Source organism: Eumetopias jubatus, unplaced genomic scaffold (genome assembly GCF_037043125.1).
Source record: "Eumetopias jubatus isolate StellerSeaLion01/CBP00866 unplaced genomic scaffold, mEumJub1_p1.0 scaffold_16, whole genome shotgun sequence".
NCBI lineage: Eukaryota > Metazoa > Chordata > Mammalia > Carnivora > Otariidae > Eumetopias > Eumetopias jubatus.
In genome coordinates, this window is record NW_028274822.1 from 67,775,487 (window position 1) to 67,795,901 (window position 20,415).

The 20,415-nt window shown below is 53.4% G+C and overlaps 1 protein-coding gene across 4 annotated transcripts in view; it reads left to right on the forward strand.

Annotated features, from left to right (window-relative positions):
* CABIN1 (calcineurin binding protein 1) overlaps positions 1-20,415 on the forward strand; it is a 151,558-nt gene that overhangs the window by 65,135 nt on the left and 66,008 nt on the right. For 2 of the 4 annotated variants that reach the window (XM_028094169.2, XM_028094171.2), the window contains exons 24-27: positions 1,302-1,562; positions 4,633-4,784; positions 6,950-7,128; positions 20,123-20,305. In XM_028094169.2, coding sequence (XP_027949970.1) covers positions 1,302-1,562; positions 4,633-4,784; positions 6,950-7,128; positions 20,123-20,305 — 775 coding nt within the window. The remainder of the gene's footprint in view (positions 1-1,301; positions 1,563-4,632; positions 4,785-6,949; positions 7,129-20,122; positions 20,306-20,415) is intronic. The other 2 variants (XM_028094172.2, XM_088019652.1) reach the window with 2 other exon arrangements.

Consider the following 20,415-nt stretch of genomic DNA (forward strand, 5'->3'; position numbering starts at 1 on the left):
CTCTCCACTGTGATTCTTCCTATCATATCTCACCCATTGATGGTGTCTTGATTCCTAGGTGGTAATTTTCTTTCCCAAGACGTGTTTGACGGAGCGGTGGGGTTCTTTGTGCCGGCCCCAGGGCCATTGCTGCAGGAGATTCCCGTAGCTCAGCGCCCGCTGGATAAACGTTCGTAGAGTAGCCTTCCTGTGCTCAGTGGGGCATGGGTACTCCTCCCATGGGTGGCAGGCAGCGCACTTGCCAGAGCTTAGCGCTTCCTCTAGGCCCCTAGGCGAGACTAGAAGAGGTCGCCGTTTCCCTGCTGTCGGGCTAGGGCCATGGAGATGAGGGGCCAGAGACCTGGGCTTCTGGGAACAGTGGCCCCTCTAGCCCCACACGGGCAATCTTCATTCCAGGTCCCAGCCCAGGAGCTCTGGGATGAAGGGCACGTGATGGCTGACATTCCACGTGGACAGTGCTTAGGTGCTGGCCCGTAGCCCTTATACAGGGACTGGGAAAAGTGATCCTCTGAGTTGGAAAGCATCTTAGAAGCTGATCCTCTGTCCTAGCTGTTTCCACCCTTCAGTGTGCGAGAGGGTGGCTGGAGGCACAGCTCCAAGGCCATGGGTGTTGGATGGGGCTCAGGAATCTGCCATTTTGTAAGTACCCCGGGTCCCTCTGGAAGGGTGCAGAGGACAGGGTGAGAAGTCCCATGGTACCCTCTCCAGTGCTGTGTTGCTGGGTGTTGGGTGCACACCCTCTCCAGCTCTGCTTTCCCACCCTGGTGAGCGGGGGAGAGAACGAAGTGCTCATCGCCTGTGGTGGGGGCTCAGAACATTGGTGCTGGCTCTTGGCATTCTCAGACTGACACAGCAGAGCTGCTGTTGACCTGGTTCTCCTGGCCGCCCCGGCCTCATGCTGTCTCCCCCTCCCAGGCAGAGAACCTCACTGCAGCCGTAGTAAGGGTCACCACTGGGACCTGTAGAAGGGGATCAGGAGGTACTTCATAAACTCCTGAACTGTGTGGTACAGATACTGCAGGGGGACGGTAAAAGAAAGGAGACTGGAGTTGACGTGAGGAGACATGGGTTTCAGTCCAGCTCTGTGCCTCACTTGAGGTGTGCCTCGCACGGCTCCCGTGGCCTCTCCACACTCAGTGTCCCCAGCTATGAAATGGTGACAGCACTTCTGTGTGTCAGGCTTGTTGAGAGGATCGTAACTTTGCAAAGAAGACAGCAGGGCCTCCCGAAGGATAAGGCATGGTCCTGCGCAGTTTCGGGCCCCGGGCCTGGCCCAGCCTGGTCTCGCGCTCTCATTCCAGATGGAGGGCCGGCGCGACAGCATGCTGGAGACAGCCAGGCACTGTTTCACGTCCGCAGCCCGCTGCGAGGGTGACGGTGACGAGGAGGAGTGGCTCATCCACTACATGCTGGGCAAGGTTGCCGAGAAGCAGCAGCAGCCGCCCGCTGTGTACCTGCTGCACTACCGACAGGCCGGCCACTACCTGCACGAAGAGGCCGCCCGCTACCCCAAGAAGATCCACTACCACAATCCCCCTGAGCTGGCCATGGAGGCCCTGGAGGTGACACCGTGCCGGCGCCGGGCGGGGAAGCAGGGCAGGGGCGGGCCAGTCTCCCTGTCTCCCTGGGGATGGGGCATGAGGTCCCAGTGACTCCCATGCAACCTGTTGGAAACTTCTCTGTGTTCAGCAGCTCTGTGTGCAATGAAATTAAAGCAGCCTTTCCTCTCTCTTCTAAGTGGTGCTTAGCATCCTTTCTGGGAGAGCGAGTGTTTTGTTTGTCTCTCCCAGAAGAAAATTGCCTTTCCTCCTTAGCACGTGCAGGTTGCCGGAACCTGATTCGGTGAGGATGTCAGTGCGGCACAGCGTTTCCTGGTGCCCTTGTTCCTGGCGAGGGCACAGGCTGAGCCCAGAGCACCCGGCTTGGCAGGACAGGGCTGGGGGGCGAGGGGAGGGGGTAGCCTGCTCTCTTGGCCCCAGATTTGGGGTCTTGTGCTGCTCCTCAAGAGAAGAGCAGTTGTTTACTGCTCAGATTTGCTTTTATGATTTCTGGAGCACTTCATACCATGCTCTCCTCCGATGCTCAGGGCAGTGCTGGGAGGCAGGCTGGGAGACTGCAATCAGCACGTTTTGTAGGGAGGAAACTGCATGGGTGAGGATCCATGTATGCTTGGCCCGACCCAGGCCTCGCTGCTTCCTGAGCACATTAGCTTTGCCCTTTCTGAGGTTGCGGTGCCCAGCCCCTGCTGGTCCCCTGTGCCAGGCAAGCTTTTTGGAGTTTGGGGCAGAATGTGCTTGCTGCTTATGCCTTGTCTGCCTTGGTGTTTTTTTTCTGATTATAAAACTAACACATTTTCATGGTTAAAAAATATATATAAGAATCCAACATTCACAAGTGTTTAAAATGAAAAACTAAAGTTCCTGGTGATCCTAGCCCCCCAACCCAATAATCCCTGTTAACAGTTTGGGCATGTCCTTATTGTTCTAGATTTTCCCCCTGTTAACATTATAGATACACAGTAACATTTTATCATTTTGCACCTGGCATTTTTCACTAGACAAGATGTAGTGCAAGACGTTGTGGGCTTCCTTCCCTGCCCCTGGGCCCTCCAGTCTGGCTGGATATCTTATTTGTCCAATTCCTCCTTCATGGGTTTGGCCTTCTTTTCCACTTCTTCCTCAGGGTGCAGACAGGGGCTGGCCTGCATGTCAGGGAGCACTTACAGGAGTATTTCCAAGGGTCTTTTAATGTTGCATCCACAATTTCTTATTGCCCTGAAAGGTTATACTGATCTATGAGCATGTCTGTTTTCCCTCAACCATGTTTTCCCTCTTTTTAATATTTGCTAATTGTGTGAGCAAGCAAAAAAGTCTCATTTTTATAAATTTGCCTTTGAAAAATGGTTCATGCCGAGTGGTTGGCAGCAGCCGTCGGGGCCACATGCATAGGGTTCATGGTGAAATGTGGAAGCGCAGTTTCATACTGAGCATGTCCGTCTTCGGCAGCTTCCAGGCTGCTGCCATTCCCAGCCCCAGGTCCCACGCCCTTCCTATCACAGCTCTTTCGTGCTTTCCACTCAGGCTCACGGGCCTGTCCCTGGAGGACTTCCGCTTTGGGGCTAAGGAGGCTGAGGCCCAGAGAGCTGGTGTGACTTGCTCTAAGTCAGCAGCAGAAGAGAAGGGCGGTTGGGGCCGGCTCTCCTGAGCCCAGGGCCCCCGTGCAGCATCTCTGGTGTAGGGGAGGTGGTCCAGCTCTTAGGAAGACGACAACCCTGTTTTCCTCCATGCTGTTTCTTTGACATTTGGCTTCTGCTGCTGCCTGTTGGAACCAATGAGCAGGCAGGATGGTATCCCTCTGGGGCCCTGGGACTTTGAGGTGAGGAACTGAGGCCTAGCGCACTGTGCTGGCTCTCAGGCGAATGAGCACTCAGCTGCTTTAAAAATGACATTTCTCTTAAGACTTTATCCCTGCCCTGGTGAAAATTCACCTTTGCTGTTGAACCTTCAGTCAGAATACTGAACCTGCCACTTGGTTAAACTTTGCCAGTTGAAACACTCTGTGTTTCTCCAGGAGGAGCCACCTGCACGTGTGTGGGGGCCTCAGAGGTTTTCTGCGGCTGAAAATGGACTTGGTGGACTAATCACTCTGGGGGCCGCAGGCGGGCTAGAGGTGGAGGGGCTCTGGGTGCGGGCGCCTCTGTCTAGGATGCCCCCTTGAGAGTGCTGCCTGGTGGACCACCTGGCATCTCACCCGAGTGGGTCCTTGGCAGCGTCTCTTGAGAACCACCTCTGGGTGAGGGGAGGCTGGTTAATCAGGGCCTGCAGCCACAGGGGATCCCAGTCTTGGTGACATCCTTTGTGCCATCTGTGGGAGTCTGTGCCACAGGCAGGGGCCCCCATTGCACCCACCTCTGGGTGCAAAGGTCAGGCCAAGTCACTGTGGAGGTGCCTGTGTGTGATGCGGTGTGCACTTGGGAGAAGTAGAGGGCAGGGGGGACCTGAGTTTAACCTGGCCCTGGGCTTTGCTGGCTGTGGGGCTTTGGGGCTTTGGGCAACTTACCTTACACATTTGTAAATGAAGGATTTCAGTGAGGACTCAAGGAAATGAAGAAAAGCACAGGCCCCGAATGGTGCAGCGTGCCTCCTACCCGTCCTGCACCCCCGGGGCAAGCTTCTCCAGGCCTATGGTACCTGGCTGGCCCAGCTGCGGGCACACAAACAGAAGTCAGCTGTTCTTCACTTCAGGGAGTCCGCAGTGCAGTGGGAGACAGGTGTGGAGGCTCCCTTTGTATGGGCGCCAGGAGAGAGGGCCACAGAGGGTGGTAGGGGCTGTGGTAGGAGGAGGTGCCCAGTGAGCGGGGCTGAGGGCTGTTACTCTCATTGTCTTACCACTACTTGCCTGCGTTACTGGCTAACCATTTAAGCTGGACCCCTGAGGGTTCATGTCCATTTTAATTGTCAGAGCTTGCTTTGAATGACTTACAGGTTGGCTGGTTTAAAAGTGAGTGAAAAAAGGCAGTGTGTGGTGGCCTGTCTCCTTGGTCAGGGGCTCTTTTCCAGTGTGGCCAACTGGCCTGTGGAATGAACCTTAGCAGCTGGGAGGGCTGCTCACACCCAAGTATCATTCTCCTAGGTGTACTTCCGGCTCCATGCTTCCATCTTAAAGCTCCTGGGGAAGTCCGACTCTGGGGTCAGTGCAGAGGTCCTGGTCAACTTCATGAAGGAGGCTGCAGAAGGACCCTTTGCCAGGGGCGAGGAGAAGAATACGCCCAAAGCTTCAGAGAAGTGAGTAGCATGCTTTCACCCAGCAACTTACCCCATATGTACCCTGATGGCTCATTTACCACAAAGTGGCTTTCAGGGGGGTTGCTGCTGAGTAAATCAGAGCTCATTCAGCCTCTGTAACTCATCTGGAGACTCCTGATTGCTAGTCTGAGTTATTTCTGTTGAAACTGAGAAGGAGAGGCTGAGTGTGCAATCCCAGGTCACCTTGCGCTGGGGCCATGCCCGGTGCCACCCCACTCTCAGGGGAAGGTCCTAGGGGGAAGCCAGCTCCTTCCCTCTCCCCGCTGGGGCACAGCTCTGTTCTATGCAGAACACTGTAGGAAAGCAGTTTTCACGTTTCAGGCTCTTACTCCTGGGTCCTTTTCCATGGCCTCTCCCAAGAATGGGGCCTTGTTAGGGCCTGTGTGCTGCCTGTTCTCCCAAGAAGCAGAGAGGGGCATTGGAGGCTCTTCCTGTGGTGCCAGAGAGCGTGGGGATGCTAGGGCCATGGTGTGGTCCCTTCCCTGGGCCAGGGAGGACCCTTGGGCCTCCCCTTGATTGTGGCCCAGACTTCTTTTGCCCCGGTGTCCACATCTTGGAGCTTTAGCTCAGCTTGCCTCACCTCTGTGCCCCGACCTGGCTGGGCACTGTGCAGGGCTCAGCCAAGTGCCAGAGAGACCTGCGCCCAGGCTCTGTCCTTGAGGCCCATTGTCTTATGGGAATGAGTTGGGCATGCGTGTGGCAGGTCACCCAGGTGGGTGTGGTGTGCCCTAGAAATTATAGGTGTATGCTTTTTAGTCACAAAGGGCCCCCTCGTACAATGATGTTCTCTTTTATTGATCGTAACTCTTTAAAAAAAAAAATTATTGGGGCACCTGGGTACCTCATTCAGTTAAGCGTCCGATTTGATTTCGGCCCAGGTCATGATCCCACGGTCATGGGATTGAGCCCCGTGGCGGGCTCCATGCTCAGCGGGGAGTCTGCTTGGGATTCTCTCCCTCTCCCTCTGCCCCTCCCCCTCGCTCATGCACGTGCTCGCTCTCCCTCTCTCTCTCAAATAAATAAACCTTTTAAAAATGATTAAATTATAGGGGCGTCTGGGTGGCTTTGTCAGTTAAGCGTCTGCCTTCAGCTCAGGTCATGATCCCAGAGTCCCAGGATTGAGCCCCATGTCAGGTTCCCTGCTCAGCGGGGAGTCTGCTTCTCCTCTCTCTGCCCCTCCCCCCACTCATGCTTTCTCTCTTCACTCTCTCTCTCAAATAAATAAATCTTTAAGAAAAATTATTAAATTATACAAACAATACATGAATTATATTCTAGTTGTGGAAAATTCTGGCAATATATAAACATATAGGCTAAAATGTGACAAGTCCCTTCTCCTCCCCAGAATTAGCCACTCTTCATAGTTTATTTTCTCAAATAATTATCTGTACATTTACACACACTTACATTTATACATACAATTAAAGAATTTCTTTTATTTTATAAAAACAAACTACTGAAGGTGCTATTCTAGAGTTTACTTCTCCCCTGACAAGGGGTCTGGGACCCCATCCATAGAGATAGTACCCTGCTTACTCCATTCTTTCTAGTGGCTCTCAGCAGTCTGTGGCTATGTATTATTACTTAGCATGGGTGCATCGTGTTTTCCATAGCCATTTTGATGGAACATTTCAGGTGTTTCTAACTTTTTTGCTCAACAGTGTTGTCGCAAATATCCTTATACACATGGGAGCTTTCAGTAAATCCAGATGTTTTCTCTGCATCTTGTTGGGGATTAAATCTGTTAGGCCTCGGCCATCGCATGGAAGGGTCCTGACTTGGCATGGAGGGGACCTGGGGTGGGTGCTTCTGAGGAAGGGCTTGTCAGCTCCCCTGCAGTCTCCCTGGGGCCTGGGGCCTGGGGCCTGGGGCCTCAGATGGTTGTACAGTGGCCAGTTGGGGGCCAGAGCCCAAATGGGTGCCATGGGGGCAGCTCCGTCAGCACTTGGGACCACCAGCCAGAGGGGTAAGTCATCTGAGGTGTGTGGGGGCAGTGGGCCCTAGAAGGGCAGAGGAGGCCCGAGGAGGCCCTTGAAGGTGGCATGGGGTCCAGCAGTCAAGAAGGGCACTGTTTCAGACCAGCATACGTCCCATTTCGGTGGGATGTAGAGATTCTGACCTGCACCCCAACCATCTTCCCACAGAGAGAAGGCCTGCCTGGTGGACGAGGACTCCCACTCTTCAGCTGGGACACTGCCGGGCCCCGGAGCCTCCCTCCCCTCCTCCTCTGGCCCAGGTCTGACATCCCCACCTTACACAGCTACTCCGATTGACCACGATTACGTCAAATGTAAAAAACCCCACCAGCAGGCGACGCCGGACGGTACAGTCCCTGTTCTCCCTACTGCCAGCCCAGGGCGGCACGCCAATCACGGGGGAGGGTGCTTCGGGTGACGATTCGCTTTGTTTTGGTGAGGGGGGGTGCTGGGTCTGGGGTGACACGGGCAATGTTGCGGCTGTTCATTAACCTCATGGCCTCACGGTGATTCTGTGCTTCCAAAACATGCTCAGGGTCGCCACCTGCCAGCCCACCTGGGGGCTGGGAAGGGGCAGGACAAGCTAAGGCACCTTGCCTCTCTGAGACTCTGTGGACTAGCTCTCAGGGTCTGCAGGCTGCCTGGAGTGGCCTCTGTGCAGTCAGCCCAGTGATGCTGGCATCGTGCCTGCGTTATTACGGCATGTCCTTCTGACAGTTGTGGGTAGGCTGAGTCTGTCACCCTTAGGAGTCCAGATGGGGGTGGTGGGAATCCCCACCCATGGGACCATGAACGAGGCCGTCCCACATGGGATAGGGCAGGTGGCGACCTTTGAACCACATTTCTTACTAACATTAGGAGGCTCGCATGCTGACCTCATAGCTTGATTTCTTCATGTTCTCCTCACCTTTACAGCGCTAGGCTGTGATAAAGTCCTTGCTGGAATGAGCTAAATCGGTGGCTTGAGAGGGTGTTAAAGTGGAGTCCGGGGGGGTGGGGGGTGGGGAGCAGTGGCAATGCCGACAGGTGCGCAGGCCCTCGTTCACAAGTCAATGATCACATCAGGCTGTGGGGAAACAGGCCTTGCCCTGCCTTCCCCAGGGCGTGGGGCACCCCTCCCCCATGGCATGGGGTCCCAGAGCTGGCGTGAGAGGGGTGTGAGAGCAGGGTTAGGGAAGCACTGAGGGAGGATGGGCGGGCTGGGATTTGGTGATCTGAGAGGAGAGGAGACTTGCAGCGTCCCCTCCTGGGTCCTGCTTGGCCTGCGGGGAATGTGTGGGGAGACCGGTTGTAGAGCTGAGTGAGTGTGTGCTGCATGACTGCGTCACCTCCCTGTGCCCCAGAGGGCCAATTCAGTCCTGCATGCAGCCTGAGCAAGGTCTTGCTCCTGCTTGCTTAACCCAAGTTCAACAGGGAAACTTCCCTGTTCCCCACCTTTTATCATTCTGCTCTGCAAGTTAGTTTCTGCCAGGTACTCCTGTGACGATTGAACCTCATGTCAGCTTTTGTGAGAAAGGATTGCCTCTCGTGGCTGTCCACAGGCCTGTGGCCGGCACCCCTCCCAGCCCTGCAGGTTTGAGTTGAGCTGGGGTTGCAGGGCCTGGGTAGCAGGAGTCCCTAGAGCTGAAATTGGCTCCCCTGGTGTGGGCACACCCCGGGAGCAGAGAGGAAGGGAGGCAGGGAGGGGCCGTGATGTCACCTGGCACCGCTGCCCAGCTGTCCCATGCATGTGGAGCTGTAGGGAAGCAGAGTGTGGGGGGCAGGCACTGGTGTGACATGGCCTGAGTGCCAACATAATGGTTATTTGTTCTGGAAGTTTGCAGACGGAGCCATACATACAAGCTCAAATATCATTTTAGTGGTTGCCCATTTTTCAATGATGGTTAAAAAAAAAAAATTTTTTTTTTTTTCAAAGTGATTTCTGTCAATGATGTGGAACCATGGTATACCTTCACCCAGTCCCAGCCCAGTGTGCCAGGAAGCTCTGGACTAGCCCTGTTGTGCTCCACACAGGCCTGGCTGCACAGTGCTTTCAGAACCCCTGCCCTCCTCACCACAGAAAGAAAGCAGTGTCTGCAACAGGAAAATGTTTGGGCCCTAAAATAGCCATGCTCTTAGAATGTTAAAGTGGCCCTTTCAGCCGTTACACTAGCTCGTAGGGAAAGGCCCTGGCTCTGGCCGAAGCAGTGACTGCTCGTGTCAGGAGATATGCTGGTAGCCTCAAGGCCTGCCCACCTCTGCTCCTGCCTCCCGTGACCCAGCCAGGGCTGGCTAACTAGCCCTGGGAGGAGAACGTGTGGCCTCCCACTTTCCATACAACTCCTCAGCCTGAGACCAGCCTCCCTTGTGGTAGCACACGGGGCATTAGTGCTCACTCTAGGCCTTAGCCGAGCCTTTCTACAGGAAGGCTGATGGGTGCTTCTAGCCCTGGTACCGGCCAAGAGAGGCAGTTCAGGGACCCACTCGAGCTCAGACAGGGAGGCCAGGGCAGAGCAGGCCTTAGAGTCAGGGGGATCTGCATTTCAATCCCAGCCCCACTGCTACCTTGCTTGGCCACCATGGGCAAGGGACTTCCCTCTGAGACTGTTTCCTCACCTGGAGAGTGGGAGTAATGTTCTTCTCATGGGTGTTAAAGGAAGGTGTGCACACGTTGTAGCCACATCCTAGACACAGTCAACCCCCGACCATCGGAGTTGGCACAAGGGCCATGCAGCACCACACAGCGGGAGGAGCCCGGGTTTGGGGCCAGTCATCCTTGGTTTGCACCCTGTCTCTCTCAGGCCAGTGGTGTGGCCTCAGAAGAGGGGCGAGCAGTGTCCTTGGAAGCAATAGCCCCCGAGTAGGCCTGGGCCTCCGGCTTTCTGGGCCTAAGTCTCATGCACCCTGAAGCCTGTCAGAGGCTAACTTGTTACCAACTAGACAGGGAGCCAGGCATTAGGACTTCCCTTGGGGACGGTTAGGATACCCTGCCTCCGAGCTGCCCTTCTACTTTTGTATACCTGTGCTTCAAAATCAGAAATCAGCTGGGGTCAATTCTTATTTGGTGTGAATCTTTAAAAGAGATTTAGAAAAAGAGCTTCACGACATGTCATAATGGCTTCTTAGTGGGACCCAGATTTGCTCTCTGGACTGGCCCCACCTGCACCCTTGTGCCATCCTACACTAGCGTTGGAAGCTTTCTACAGCCTGTCCACAGCTCTGGCTAAAAACCCGTGGTACTGGCCCTTTGGTTGCTCTGAGACTTCACCACGGTCAAGTGTGAAAGCCAGCCCTTCTCAGGGTGGCTGGGAGGGTGCCCACAGCTGACCTGAAGAGGGGCCCTTTGGCTAGGCTGGGAGAGAGAGACCGAGACAGAGGATGAACTAAGTCATGGCTGCCACTATTGGCAACCCTGCCTGACCACTCCTCCCTGGCTGCCTTATTTCTCCCTTCCATCTTGGGACTTGTCTAAAGTCCTGAAATCCTTGGCGTTAACACTTCCTGACCAGGAAGAGGAAATCACATAGGGAATACATTCTGACCCTCAAGAGGCTCCCAGTGATTGCTGTTTACACATGTTCAAACATAGCATAATGAGATTTCTGAACAAATTCTATAACCCCTCCCTGGCATGGAGTATGGGAGCGTGTGTGTGAGTAACTGGGCCCCACCACACAGCAGTGTTATGTTTGCTCTGGGCTGGACTCTGGGAGAGGTGCCTGGGGTCCCATTCTCACAGTTGCCCTGCAGGCTTGGCCACGTGTCTGGTTTCCCAGGAGGAAGCCGAGCTGAGGGCAATTGGGCACTCGTCTAGGGCTGCCCACCTAGCTGGGGTGGAGCCAAGGGAGAACTGGGGTCTGAGTCTCCTTCCACCCCAGGCCAGAGAAGGCTAACACTGGGAAGGTCCTGTGTTTGCTGACCTGATGGAGACTGGATCTGTGTGCATTTCCCTGCTTTGCTTGTTGGAGGTGTGTCAGTAGCAGGGCCCAGGGAGCAGGGTTGTTACAGGATGCCTTGGTTCATAGCTTCGCCCAGCCCAGCCAGCCTTCGGGATGTGTGCATAGTGGCTCTGTTGGACTGCCAAGACCCTTGCTGTCTGCCTGCCATGCTCCATTGTCACCTGAGAATCTCAGAGCCACAAAGGGCCTCAGAGAGCAGAGGCCTTACCCTGTGGTCAGTCTGAGGCTGAGCCTTCTGTGGGGTTCTTCAGCCAGCTCGTGGCCATGCCCATCCAGTGCCCATCAGCATTGTGCTGGGTGCATGGAAAAATCCTGGTTCCTGCTGCAGGTGCTTGGGGGAGGCAGGTGTGAAGCTATGAATCAGCTAAGGGTCAGGGTGCAACTGAAACCACCCCCAAGACACCTGGCCTGGCCTTGGTAGGTGAGAGGCCTTCCTGAGGAGGCAAAGCTTAGCCAAGGTCTGGGCGTGTGTCAGGTGTGGGCGTGTTTACTGTGAAGGGTGAGAAGAGAGAACAAGCCGGGGGTCAGAAGAGTGGGACCCATGGAGGCTGGTGTTCAGGGTTGCAGGATGCCCGTCTGGCCCCACTTACAGCACGAACAGAGCCTGCCCTGAGCCCCAGGCTGTAGGGTGTAGGCCAGATGGGAGCCTAGGGTGCCCTGTGCAAGCTCCCATGTGACCATCTGTCCTCACCCACCATGCTGTCACCGTTTGTGTCGTGTCCCATCTGTGCTCATCCTCGCCTGCTCACCCACACTGCCTCCACCAATATTGCCCGTGCTGCCCCTAACCCTGACCACACTCTGTTCTCCAGGCTTTGTCTTTCTGCTTGCACTGTCACGGCTCGCTTCAGGGGACAGCGCAGACCGCATGCTTAATCCTCAGTCCGGCTCCCTGCTCCCCCTGTGACCGGGAGCTCCTCCACATCTGCTGGTCCTGTGATTTGGAGAGTGTGTGTTTGATGTGCTTGGCTTCTACCCACAGCCCATGTTCTCAGTTCTGGCCAGATGCAGTGGTGGCCTCCTCCTGCCGCCTGTCTGCCTGGCAGGTGGCTTAGTCCTATATTTCCATCGCTTTGCTCTTTCCAGCTTTAAAAACGTAACAAAGGCGACAGACTCTAAGATACCAAGCTGTCTTCACAAGGACAAGTGTGTAAAAATGCACATCGTGCACAGTAGCCAAGACGCTCTGAGGTGGGCCCTCTGTGTGCAGTCCGCGGTGTCCAGGCTCAGGGCAGGGGGCTGCGTGTGGCATCAGTCCGCGCCAGCCTCCCTTCCCAGGGCGAGGGAGAAGTCAGCTCACGGTGGGCAAGCTACAGTCCATGAACAGACGTTTTCAACGTGGGAGAGGCTCGGAGTGGAGCTTGGGTGGCCCTGCGTGTGCCCCTGCACGGGGGGCGGGGGGACTGATGTTGGGGCAGGGAGGGAGGCTGTCAGAGGGCAGAGCCAGTCACCTTTGTTCTCTTCTCCATTCTTACCTTCCAAGAAACCTCTCCAGGCTGAAGCTGGTCATGGCATATGTTGAGTGCCTGCTGTGTGCTGGGCATGGAACAGAGCCCCATGAGGAAAGCCAGGAGGAGGGCGCCCTGATCCCCTGCTGCCTGGTTGGATCTGTGTGTCCCTAGGTGGTGTCCTGGGGCAGTGGTTGGTGCCAAGAGGGAGTGCCATGAGCTGGCTGTGGGGCCTAGTGGGTTGGGAGGACTTCCTGGAGGAGATAGCCCTCCAGAGAGGCCTGCAGGGCCATTTCAGGTGAGGGACAGTGGGAGCAAAGACATGGAGGTCGGAGAGCCCTGCCATGTTTGGGTACTGAGGTGACTGGGGTGGGAGGAAGAGAGACCTTGCAGGGAGAGAGCTTGGGAAAACCAGCTGGTCCGAGGTAGGGGCACAAGGACTCTTTGCTGTAGGCACGGTGTGACAGAGTGATGCATGGTGAGGGTCACACGGTGAGCAGTGCACACGAGGCCAAGTCTTCTCCCAGCTCTGAGCATGGGGGGCCCAGAGGGGTGGCACTGCTGTCTGACCACTGGCCACAGTGATACTCTTGTGCCTGCCTGCTGCCTCTGTGTGTCTGCCTCTTTTTCAGGGGTCCTCGTGTATCCGGTATGTCTCTTCTCTTGGGCGTCTGTCCAGGCTCCTTGGCCTGCCAGAGGGCCCCCCTCCCACACAGCTAGCCTAGTTCCGGTGGATATGTTCTTTCCTGGTGGTCATCGGGGACCCACTGGGGCAGAGTTTGTCCAGTTGAGAGATTTGTCAAAATATTGATTCCACCCAAGTTTACTGTTCTTAGAAACCTGTTGCTTTCTACTTGGCAGAGCATTTGTGATCTTTTCAGAGTTCACTAGTCAGAGTTGCTGCAGATTTTGATGGTACAACCATGCCTTTTCCCACAAACTTTCATTGAACTGAGGTCATGGAATAAATGGTTGTGAGCTGTTTCTAGTCTCAACTGCTGGAGCAAGTGGAGAAAATGTACTAGGAAACTTGTGCCTTGTAAGCAAAGAGCTCTTTTTAGGTTGGCCTGGAAATCCTGAGAATGTTGAAGGGATTTGAACTGAGTCAAACCTGAACCAAAAAATCCTCAGAATACCGTCTGCTCTCACTCTCAATGGAACGGACAGCCTCTCTGTCACCAAGCCAGATCCCTTTCCCTCTGTGTCCCCAGCTGCCGTTCCTTTGCAGTTGGCCCTGCAGGTCCCACCTCAGAAGTGAAGGGTGTCATCAGCCATTGGCTGGCAGATGAAGATCCCTCTAAGGATTCCAGGGAGGGGCTGGGGTGGTCCAGAGGCAGAGATGTGAAACATTCCAGTGATTAACAGTAAGAGAGTGAAATATTTATAATTTTGCCACAGATATTAATTAGTGTGAACAGGTTTTGTGTGGGCAGACTTTTAAAAAAACATTCTGAAGAAGAGCAGAGCCAGCCTGTTCAGCCTGTCCACTAGTGTGTCTTCTTTCCTATTGATCTCTAGGCAGCTCCTTAAGGAAATCAGGATCCTGGGCTGTGGGCAGTCCCTGGCGTCCCATTTTAGGCACATGCTTACCTGGAAGGCCCTCTCCGCCCAGTCCTGTAGGAAGCCTGGCTCTTTAGCTGAGTCGGGCTCTCCTATGCAGAAGAGCTTTCCATCTGTCTCCTGCTCTGGCTCAGGACCAGGAGGCCGGGAAAACCCAGGCCCAGGCCAATCTGCAGGATCTCCAGGTGGTGGCAGAGGCAGGAAGGCAGCCAGTTCTGCTCGCCTCTGCTCTCCCCTTCTGGCTCTGCACCAGCAGGCAGGTGAGACGGGGGAGGGCCACTGCCTCCCAGCTTGGCAGCCTTTGCCCGCTGGGCCCCGGCAGCCCCACCTGGTTATTCTCTGAGCATCAGCCTAGGCCAGCACCCTGGGGGTGTCCTGTGGTGCCCAGAGGATGGGGAGGAAGCACCCCAGGCCATTAGTGCACACTTACACAAAGCCGGATGTCAGCTCATTTGGACCCTTGGCCCACAGTGTCCCAGAAAAGGAATGTGATATCCATAGACCACTTTGAGGAAAAGGTGGGACTATAGCCAGGCCTGGAGGGAAGCTGTGTGCTCTTTAAGCCAGAGCTGCCTCCCCGCCCCCACAGACACATATTTCCTTTGTGCCCTTTATCAGGGCACAGTGCTAGCCTCCGTGCCGTGCACAGTGCTGCTTGAGCCTGTGCTGGATTGGGCTGGCCAGGAGGCAGGCAGGACATACTCAGGGTGGTTTGGGCCGTGCCCAGAGGCATCGTCTGCCCAGTGATAGAGTCATTCTTTAGGAGTTTTTCATTCCTCTGGTGATGTGAAAGAAATGAACTTAGTTTTCTTTTAATCTGACTTGCTTCTTGGTGTGAGACCTTGGTGTAGGCCGCTTCCTAGTATTCAAAATCAGGATGATTTTAAATAGCTTTGTGCCAACCCTCTCTGAAGGGATTGGAGAGAAACTTGGCCCTGGGCTCTCATTTGCAGTGATGTGCTTGTCCTCTGTTTCCCAGGCGTGTACCTCTCTCAGGGGTGGGCGGGAACCTTGGCAAGCACCCCCCACCCCCTTGCTTTACAGGCCTGGTAAGGAGGGGGTCCCAGCTCCAGCCAGGGCACCTCAGTGTGCAGAGCTCCCACCTCTCCAGCTCTGACCCAGCAGCCCGCCTGCAGGGGGCACCACCCGACTGTGCTGGGGGGTGGGGGGTGGCTTCCGGATCCCTGTCACTTCCCTCCAGCATCGGTCTTCCTCAGGGGTCCTTAGGTGCTCTTGATCACCCCTGGGAGGAGGGCTTGTCTAGAATCACCGTGGTGCCCCCCAGGGCTGATGTTGGGTTTTGCTCTCCACCTTTCAGAGGGTGAGCTGTTCTGGGTTCTCGTGCGTATGTCTTGAGAGGCTCAAAACGGGAGGCCTGGTCGCAGTCCTTCAGCTTACATGTGTCCTGCTCCTTGGCTGTGGCTGTTGTTGCTGTGGGTGTTGTTACTAAAGTCTCAGCAGAGGCCCCACCTGCTGATTTTTGCTCCCAGGGGAGCAGCCCCCCCTGAAGCCTGATGCTACTCTGTCTTGCCCACGCCACTCTTAGGGCAGTCTGCTGCCATCCCTGCTCGCTCCGGTGCATTAGAGGTTCCCTCAGAAGGCAGCATCAAGAGGGTATTAGCATGTTGGGAGTAAATATCCACTTGCTTAAGCCAATCCGTGGTTTTTGTAATAATCACAACTGGGATTCCAGCAAATTAGTGATTCTTTAGGCCCAAAGCCCAACAGCTTGTGAGTGCGTGAGCTCATCAGGCAGCATGCCAATTCTCGTGAGACCCTCCCAGCTAGGCTCGCTTCCCAGACGTTTGCCACACGATGTGCTGCTCAGCCGTGCAGTGACTACAGCTGCTCTGGATGCTGGCGAGAAGCGCCTGCCCCGGCCTGACTTTCAGAAGGACTTCTTCACTGCAGGAGCGTGGCCTGCCATCTTGTCCGAGCCATCAGTGTTCTCTTTGTCGGGGCCAGAGCAAATGCTATAGGGTGGGACGGGTCACCGGGCTGTCACGCCTGCGTGCCAGGCACTAGGCCAGGCCCCTGTGGGGATCCCATTTGTGTGTTGGGGACAGAGCAGGGAGAGCAGTGATAAATATGTTGGGAGGCCTGGAGCAGCCCAAGTGGCAGATCTGGAATGTGGGTCTGAGACTCCTGGGTCCTGAGCTCCTGCAGTGACCCTGTGTGGCTTCTGGAGCCAAGGGTCTCCTTCCCACAGAGACAGCAGATGGGCTGTCCCTGCCATTTCTCTCGGAGAAGTGATTCCCTCACATTGGGGACTTGGGTTTGGGACTTCTCAGGAGGGCTGCAGGCTTGCCAGGAATCCCCATTCGGTGCTCACAGAGCCTTGGGGTCTGGCCTTGCAGGTCAGGCAAGAGCCCCTCACTGAGTGTGAGACAGAGGGGTCCAGCCAGGTCCCTGCTCCCCCATTAGTGAGACACAGAGCTTCTGTGTGGGCTGCTGAAGGGTCTCACATACACTTCTACTGCCCATAGGCAGTTAAGGAGGGAAGGCTATGGCAGGCACTGTGAGGCTGCCTGGCAGGTCGCTGTCTCCAAACCCTGGTCTCTGATCAGACATGGGTGAAGGGGGTGGAGCAGCAGAGCTGCCTTTGGAAGCACAGGCCCGATTCCATGTTTCTCTGTGCAGGCAGGACCACTTTGGACGACCCTGTCATGTCAATAAGAAGCGATTACCACCCCATCCACATGATGCTGCTCAGGTGTGATCTGCTGCCTGGCATAAGCAGAACCCTTTGCCCGTTCAGAACAAAATCTCTAATGTCAAGTTTGAGACATTACTGGAAAAAAAATAAAATCGGTCCAGGTTCTCTGAAATAATAATACTGATAACCGAGGTGATATTTTGTCAACACTTCTGGTGTATCAGGCCCTGTTTCAAGCACTTTCCATGTATTAATGTATTTAATCCTCATAACAATTCTACAAAGTGGGCATTTGTATATCTCACAGTTTTACACAGGAGGAAACTAAAATGTAAAGAAATTATGGCAATTGCATAGGCTCTCCAACCTAAAAAGTGACTGAGCAGGATTTGAACAGAGGCAGCCTGGCTCTCCCAGAGTCCAGGCCTTTGATTTTGTTGAAACAACTTCACATTTTGTTGCAAGTTTTTTGCCCACCAGGCTGCTCACTTCTGCCCTCCTAGGGGGCCCCCAGTATTTGAGTTAGTTGAGCAAAAGATTGGAAGGTCCTGGGGGCCATGTCTGCCTCTCTCCCTGTGTCCCCAGATGCTGCTATACTGTTGACCTGTCTGAGAGGATATGTAGTTGCAACTCATAGGTGGGCAAGGGCTTAACCTGTTCAAGGTCACACAACTAGGGAGTGGCATGAGAGGGGCTTGACCTTGGCTCTCTTGATTCCTATTTCACTGAGCTTCCTCTTTCAGATACACAAAGTTGGGAGACAAAAGTTTTATTTTTTAAGGTTGTGTTTTGCCTTTTATTATTGGTTTATTATTCATATCTCTTTAAAAATGACTGCCTTAATCTTAACAATATACGTGTATAAGTGATCATAGTCCACCTTCAAGTGATATTATACTACTCAGGTGCACTGAAGGAAACTCCTGTTTCTTGTACCCTTGCTTTCATTCCTTTTACTTTTACATAAACTATAAACTCACAATAGGCTGCTGCTAGTTTTGCTTTAGGCAGTAGACAGGAATACTTTAGAGGAACTACACATGAGGAGAAAGAATGTCTTTTCTATTATTACTTTAACCATTTCTGAGGAACTTCATTTCTTTATGTGGATCCAAATTTCTGTCTGGTTTCAATTCATTCTACCTGAAGAACTTTCTTTAACATACCTTGTAACTCAGATTTCACGGTAAGGATTCCTCTCAGCTTTTGTTTGTCTGAAAAAGTCTTTATTTCTCCTGCATTTTCGAGAGAGATTTTCACTGGATATAGAATTTGGGATTGACCTTTTTTTTTTTTTTTTTTAATTTAAGTCATCTCAACACCCCACGTGCGGCTCGAACTCACAAGCCTGAGACCACGAGTCACATGCTCTTCGGACTGAGCCAGCCAGGTGCCCCTGGGGTTGACTTTTTTTTTTCTTTCAGCACTTTAAAGATGTTGTCTGACTTGCATGGTTTCTGCTGAGAAGTGTGCTGTAGTTCTTAACGTTGTTCCTCTATATATGATGTGTCTTTCTCTGCCTTCGAGATTTCCTCTCTGTCTTTGGTTTTCAGCAGTTTGAATATGAGACCTCTAGGTGTGGTTTGTTGTTGATGTTTTTGTTTGTTTGCTTTCTAAATATGTGTGGAGGAGTCTTTGCCGTGCTTGGTGTTCTCTGAGATTCTTAGTGATTTGATGTCTTTCATTACTTTTGGAAAATTCTGTCATTATCTCTTTAAATATTTATTCAGACATGTGTCTGTCCCATTTCCCTCCGGGATTCTAATTAGTATGTTAGATCATTTGGGTGCTGTTGGCTGCTCTGTTCTGGTCCCCCCGCCCCCTCAGTTTGGATGATTTCACCTGCTCTGTCTTAGGGTTTTGGTTGTCTTTCCCCCCAGCTGTGTCAGGTATGCTGAGAAACTTGACAGAGGCACTCTTCATCTCTGCTGTGTCTTTTATTTACAGCATCTTTATTTGACTCTTGCTCATAGTTTCCATCTCACTCCCCAAACTCCCCCTCTGTTCATGCATGTGTCCACCTTTTCTACCAGAGCCTTTAACACACTAATCACATTTATAAATCATATTCATCTTAGTTGTTTTTTTAAAGTATATTTATTTAGTAATCTCTACACCCGATTTAGTAATCTCTACACCTTTTCTACCAGAGCCTTTAACACACTAATCACATTTATAAATCATATTCATCTTAGTTGTTTTTTTAAAGTATATTTATTTAGTAATCTCTACACCCAAATCAAGAGTCGCATGCCCTTCCAACTGAGCCAGCCAGGTGGCCCTGATCTTAGTTACTTTTCAGTTTCCTATCAGGTAGTTCCAACATCTGGGTCACCTCTGAGTTTAGTTCTGTTGATTATTTTCTCTCTTGACGATGTTCTTTGTGTGCACCTCATTTTTATACTGAATATCAGATATTATGTGTAGGACAGAAGAAACTGAAATAAGTTGTATTTATGCCTGGAATGGACCTCTCTCTCCTGTTTCTAGGCTGTTAGGCGGGGGAGTTAGGCTGGTCAGAAGTTGAGCTGGGGTTGGGTTTTGTTGTTGCCATGGTTACCTTTAGTGTACCACTGGTTTCCAATGTCCAGGATCTTACCTTATGCTTACAGCAGGGCTGATTTGCCAGAACGTTTTCTCAATGTTCCAGCCCCACCTTCAGCCTTAGGCCTTTTGTGTATACCTCAGGGAGGGTCTCTCTCCATGTTCTTGCCCCTTTTCCTGTGGTAGACTGCTTTGCCTGTTACTTGTGCTTGCTAGGCTGGCGTAGGGGCAAGGCTGGTTCTCTGTTGTCTCTGTCCAGCCTCAGACTTAGGCAGACTGTGTCCCTGCATCTCAGGAGTGGGGCTTTTCTTCCCCTAGTGGAGGGAGACTTCACATGTTTGGGCCCTAAATGGTTTCCTGCCCCTCCCTCGGGAGGTGTTTCTTTTCCCTTCTCACAGCTGCAGTGGGTCCTCACCTGTACCCTGGAGGCAACAAGATTTGCTCTCTCTCCCCGGCTGGCTTAAGGCTTTTGTTCCCCAGAGCCAGAAGGTCCCATCAGCGCTTCCTTCCTTTCCTATAGCAACAAACACGCCTCCTCTCCAGGCCTGCACCGCCGGAAGGTTTCCTTCAGTCTCTCTTCCTGCACTGCCCCTCATCTTTCTCATGAGCACATGTGGAGGGCCGAGGAGAGGAGCTAACACGTGGGTAGCAACCTCCCTTGTGTCTATGTCTTCCGGGGATCTCGGTTCTCACTCTAGACTGTACTTGGCCTATAGCAACCGGATAAAAATGTCTGCAGGACTCTGACCTGCTTCAGTTGTTTATGCCTCTTGTCTCTGTGTGGTAGAAATGCTATAGAATGGTGTACTACTGTGCATCTCTTTCCAACTCTATCTTCAGCAAGATCATGTTGGCTGGTAGCCTGAAATTGGCCATGCTGGGAGTATTTACACCACAGAAATCAGTAAATGCTACAAACGCGGGCTTCCCCCCTACCCTGAGAGCCAGTTATTAACCATTTACCAGAACGCCACCATTTGGGGAAGCCCCACAAGGTTGACCATGAAGATTGGTGCCTTTGGTGAGTGGCTTAGTGGCCTCTGGCACAGGTCGGGCTCAGCAGGGTCACAGTAGCTGTACTCAGACCATCTCCTCTGCAGGGCAATCACCAGGACACTCACCCTGGGGAGGCCCCTCCATATTGGAGCTGGTGTAGATTCATGCTGCTGCCCTCTCTCCCTCCTTTTCCCCTCAGAGCGCAGCCAGGACAGCACGGCCGTGGCACTCTCAGACTCTAGCTCAACACAGGACTTCTTTAATGAGCCTGCCAGCTCATTGGAGGGCTCCCGGAAGCTCTACATGGAGAAGAAGCTGCCCGTTCCCACTTCCCAAGCAGGACCGACTGGTAAAGACCTTCAGGGGGCCACAGAGGAAAGAGGTATGAAGACCTAGCTCAGTGCGTTAGAACTGCTTTGGTGACCTGTGCCAGTTCGGGCAGTCTGAAGAACATGGGCTCCCGAGTGGCCCAGGTCGGGCCTGGCTTCTGTC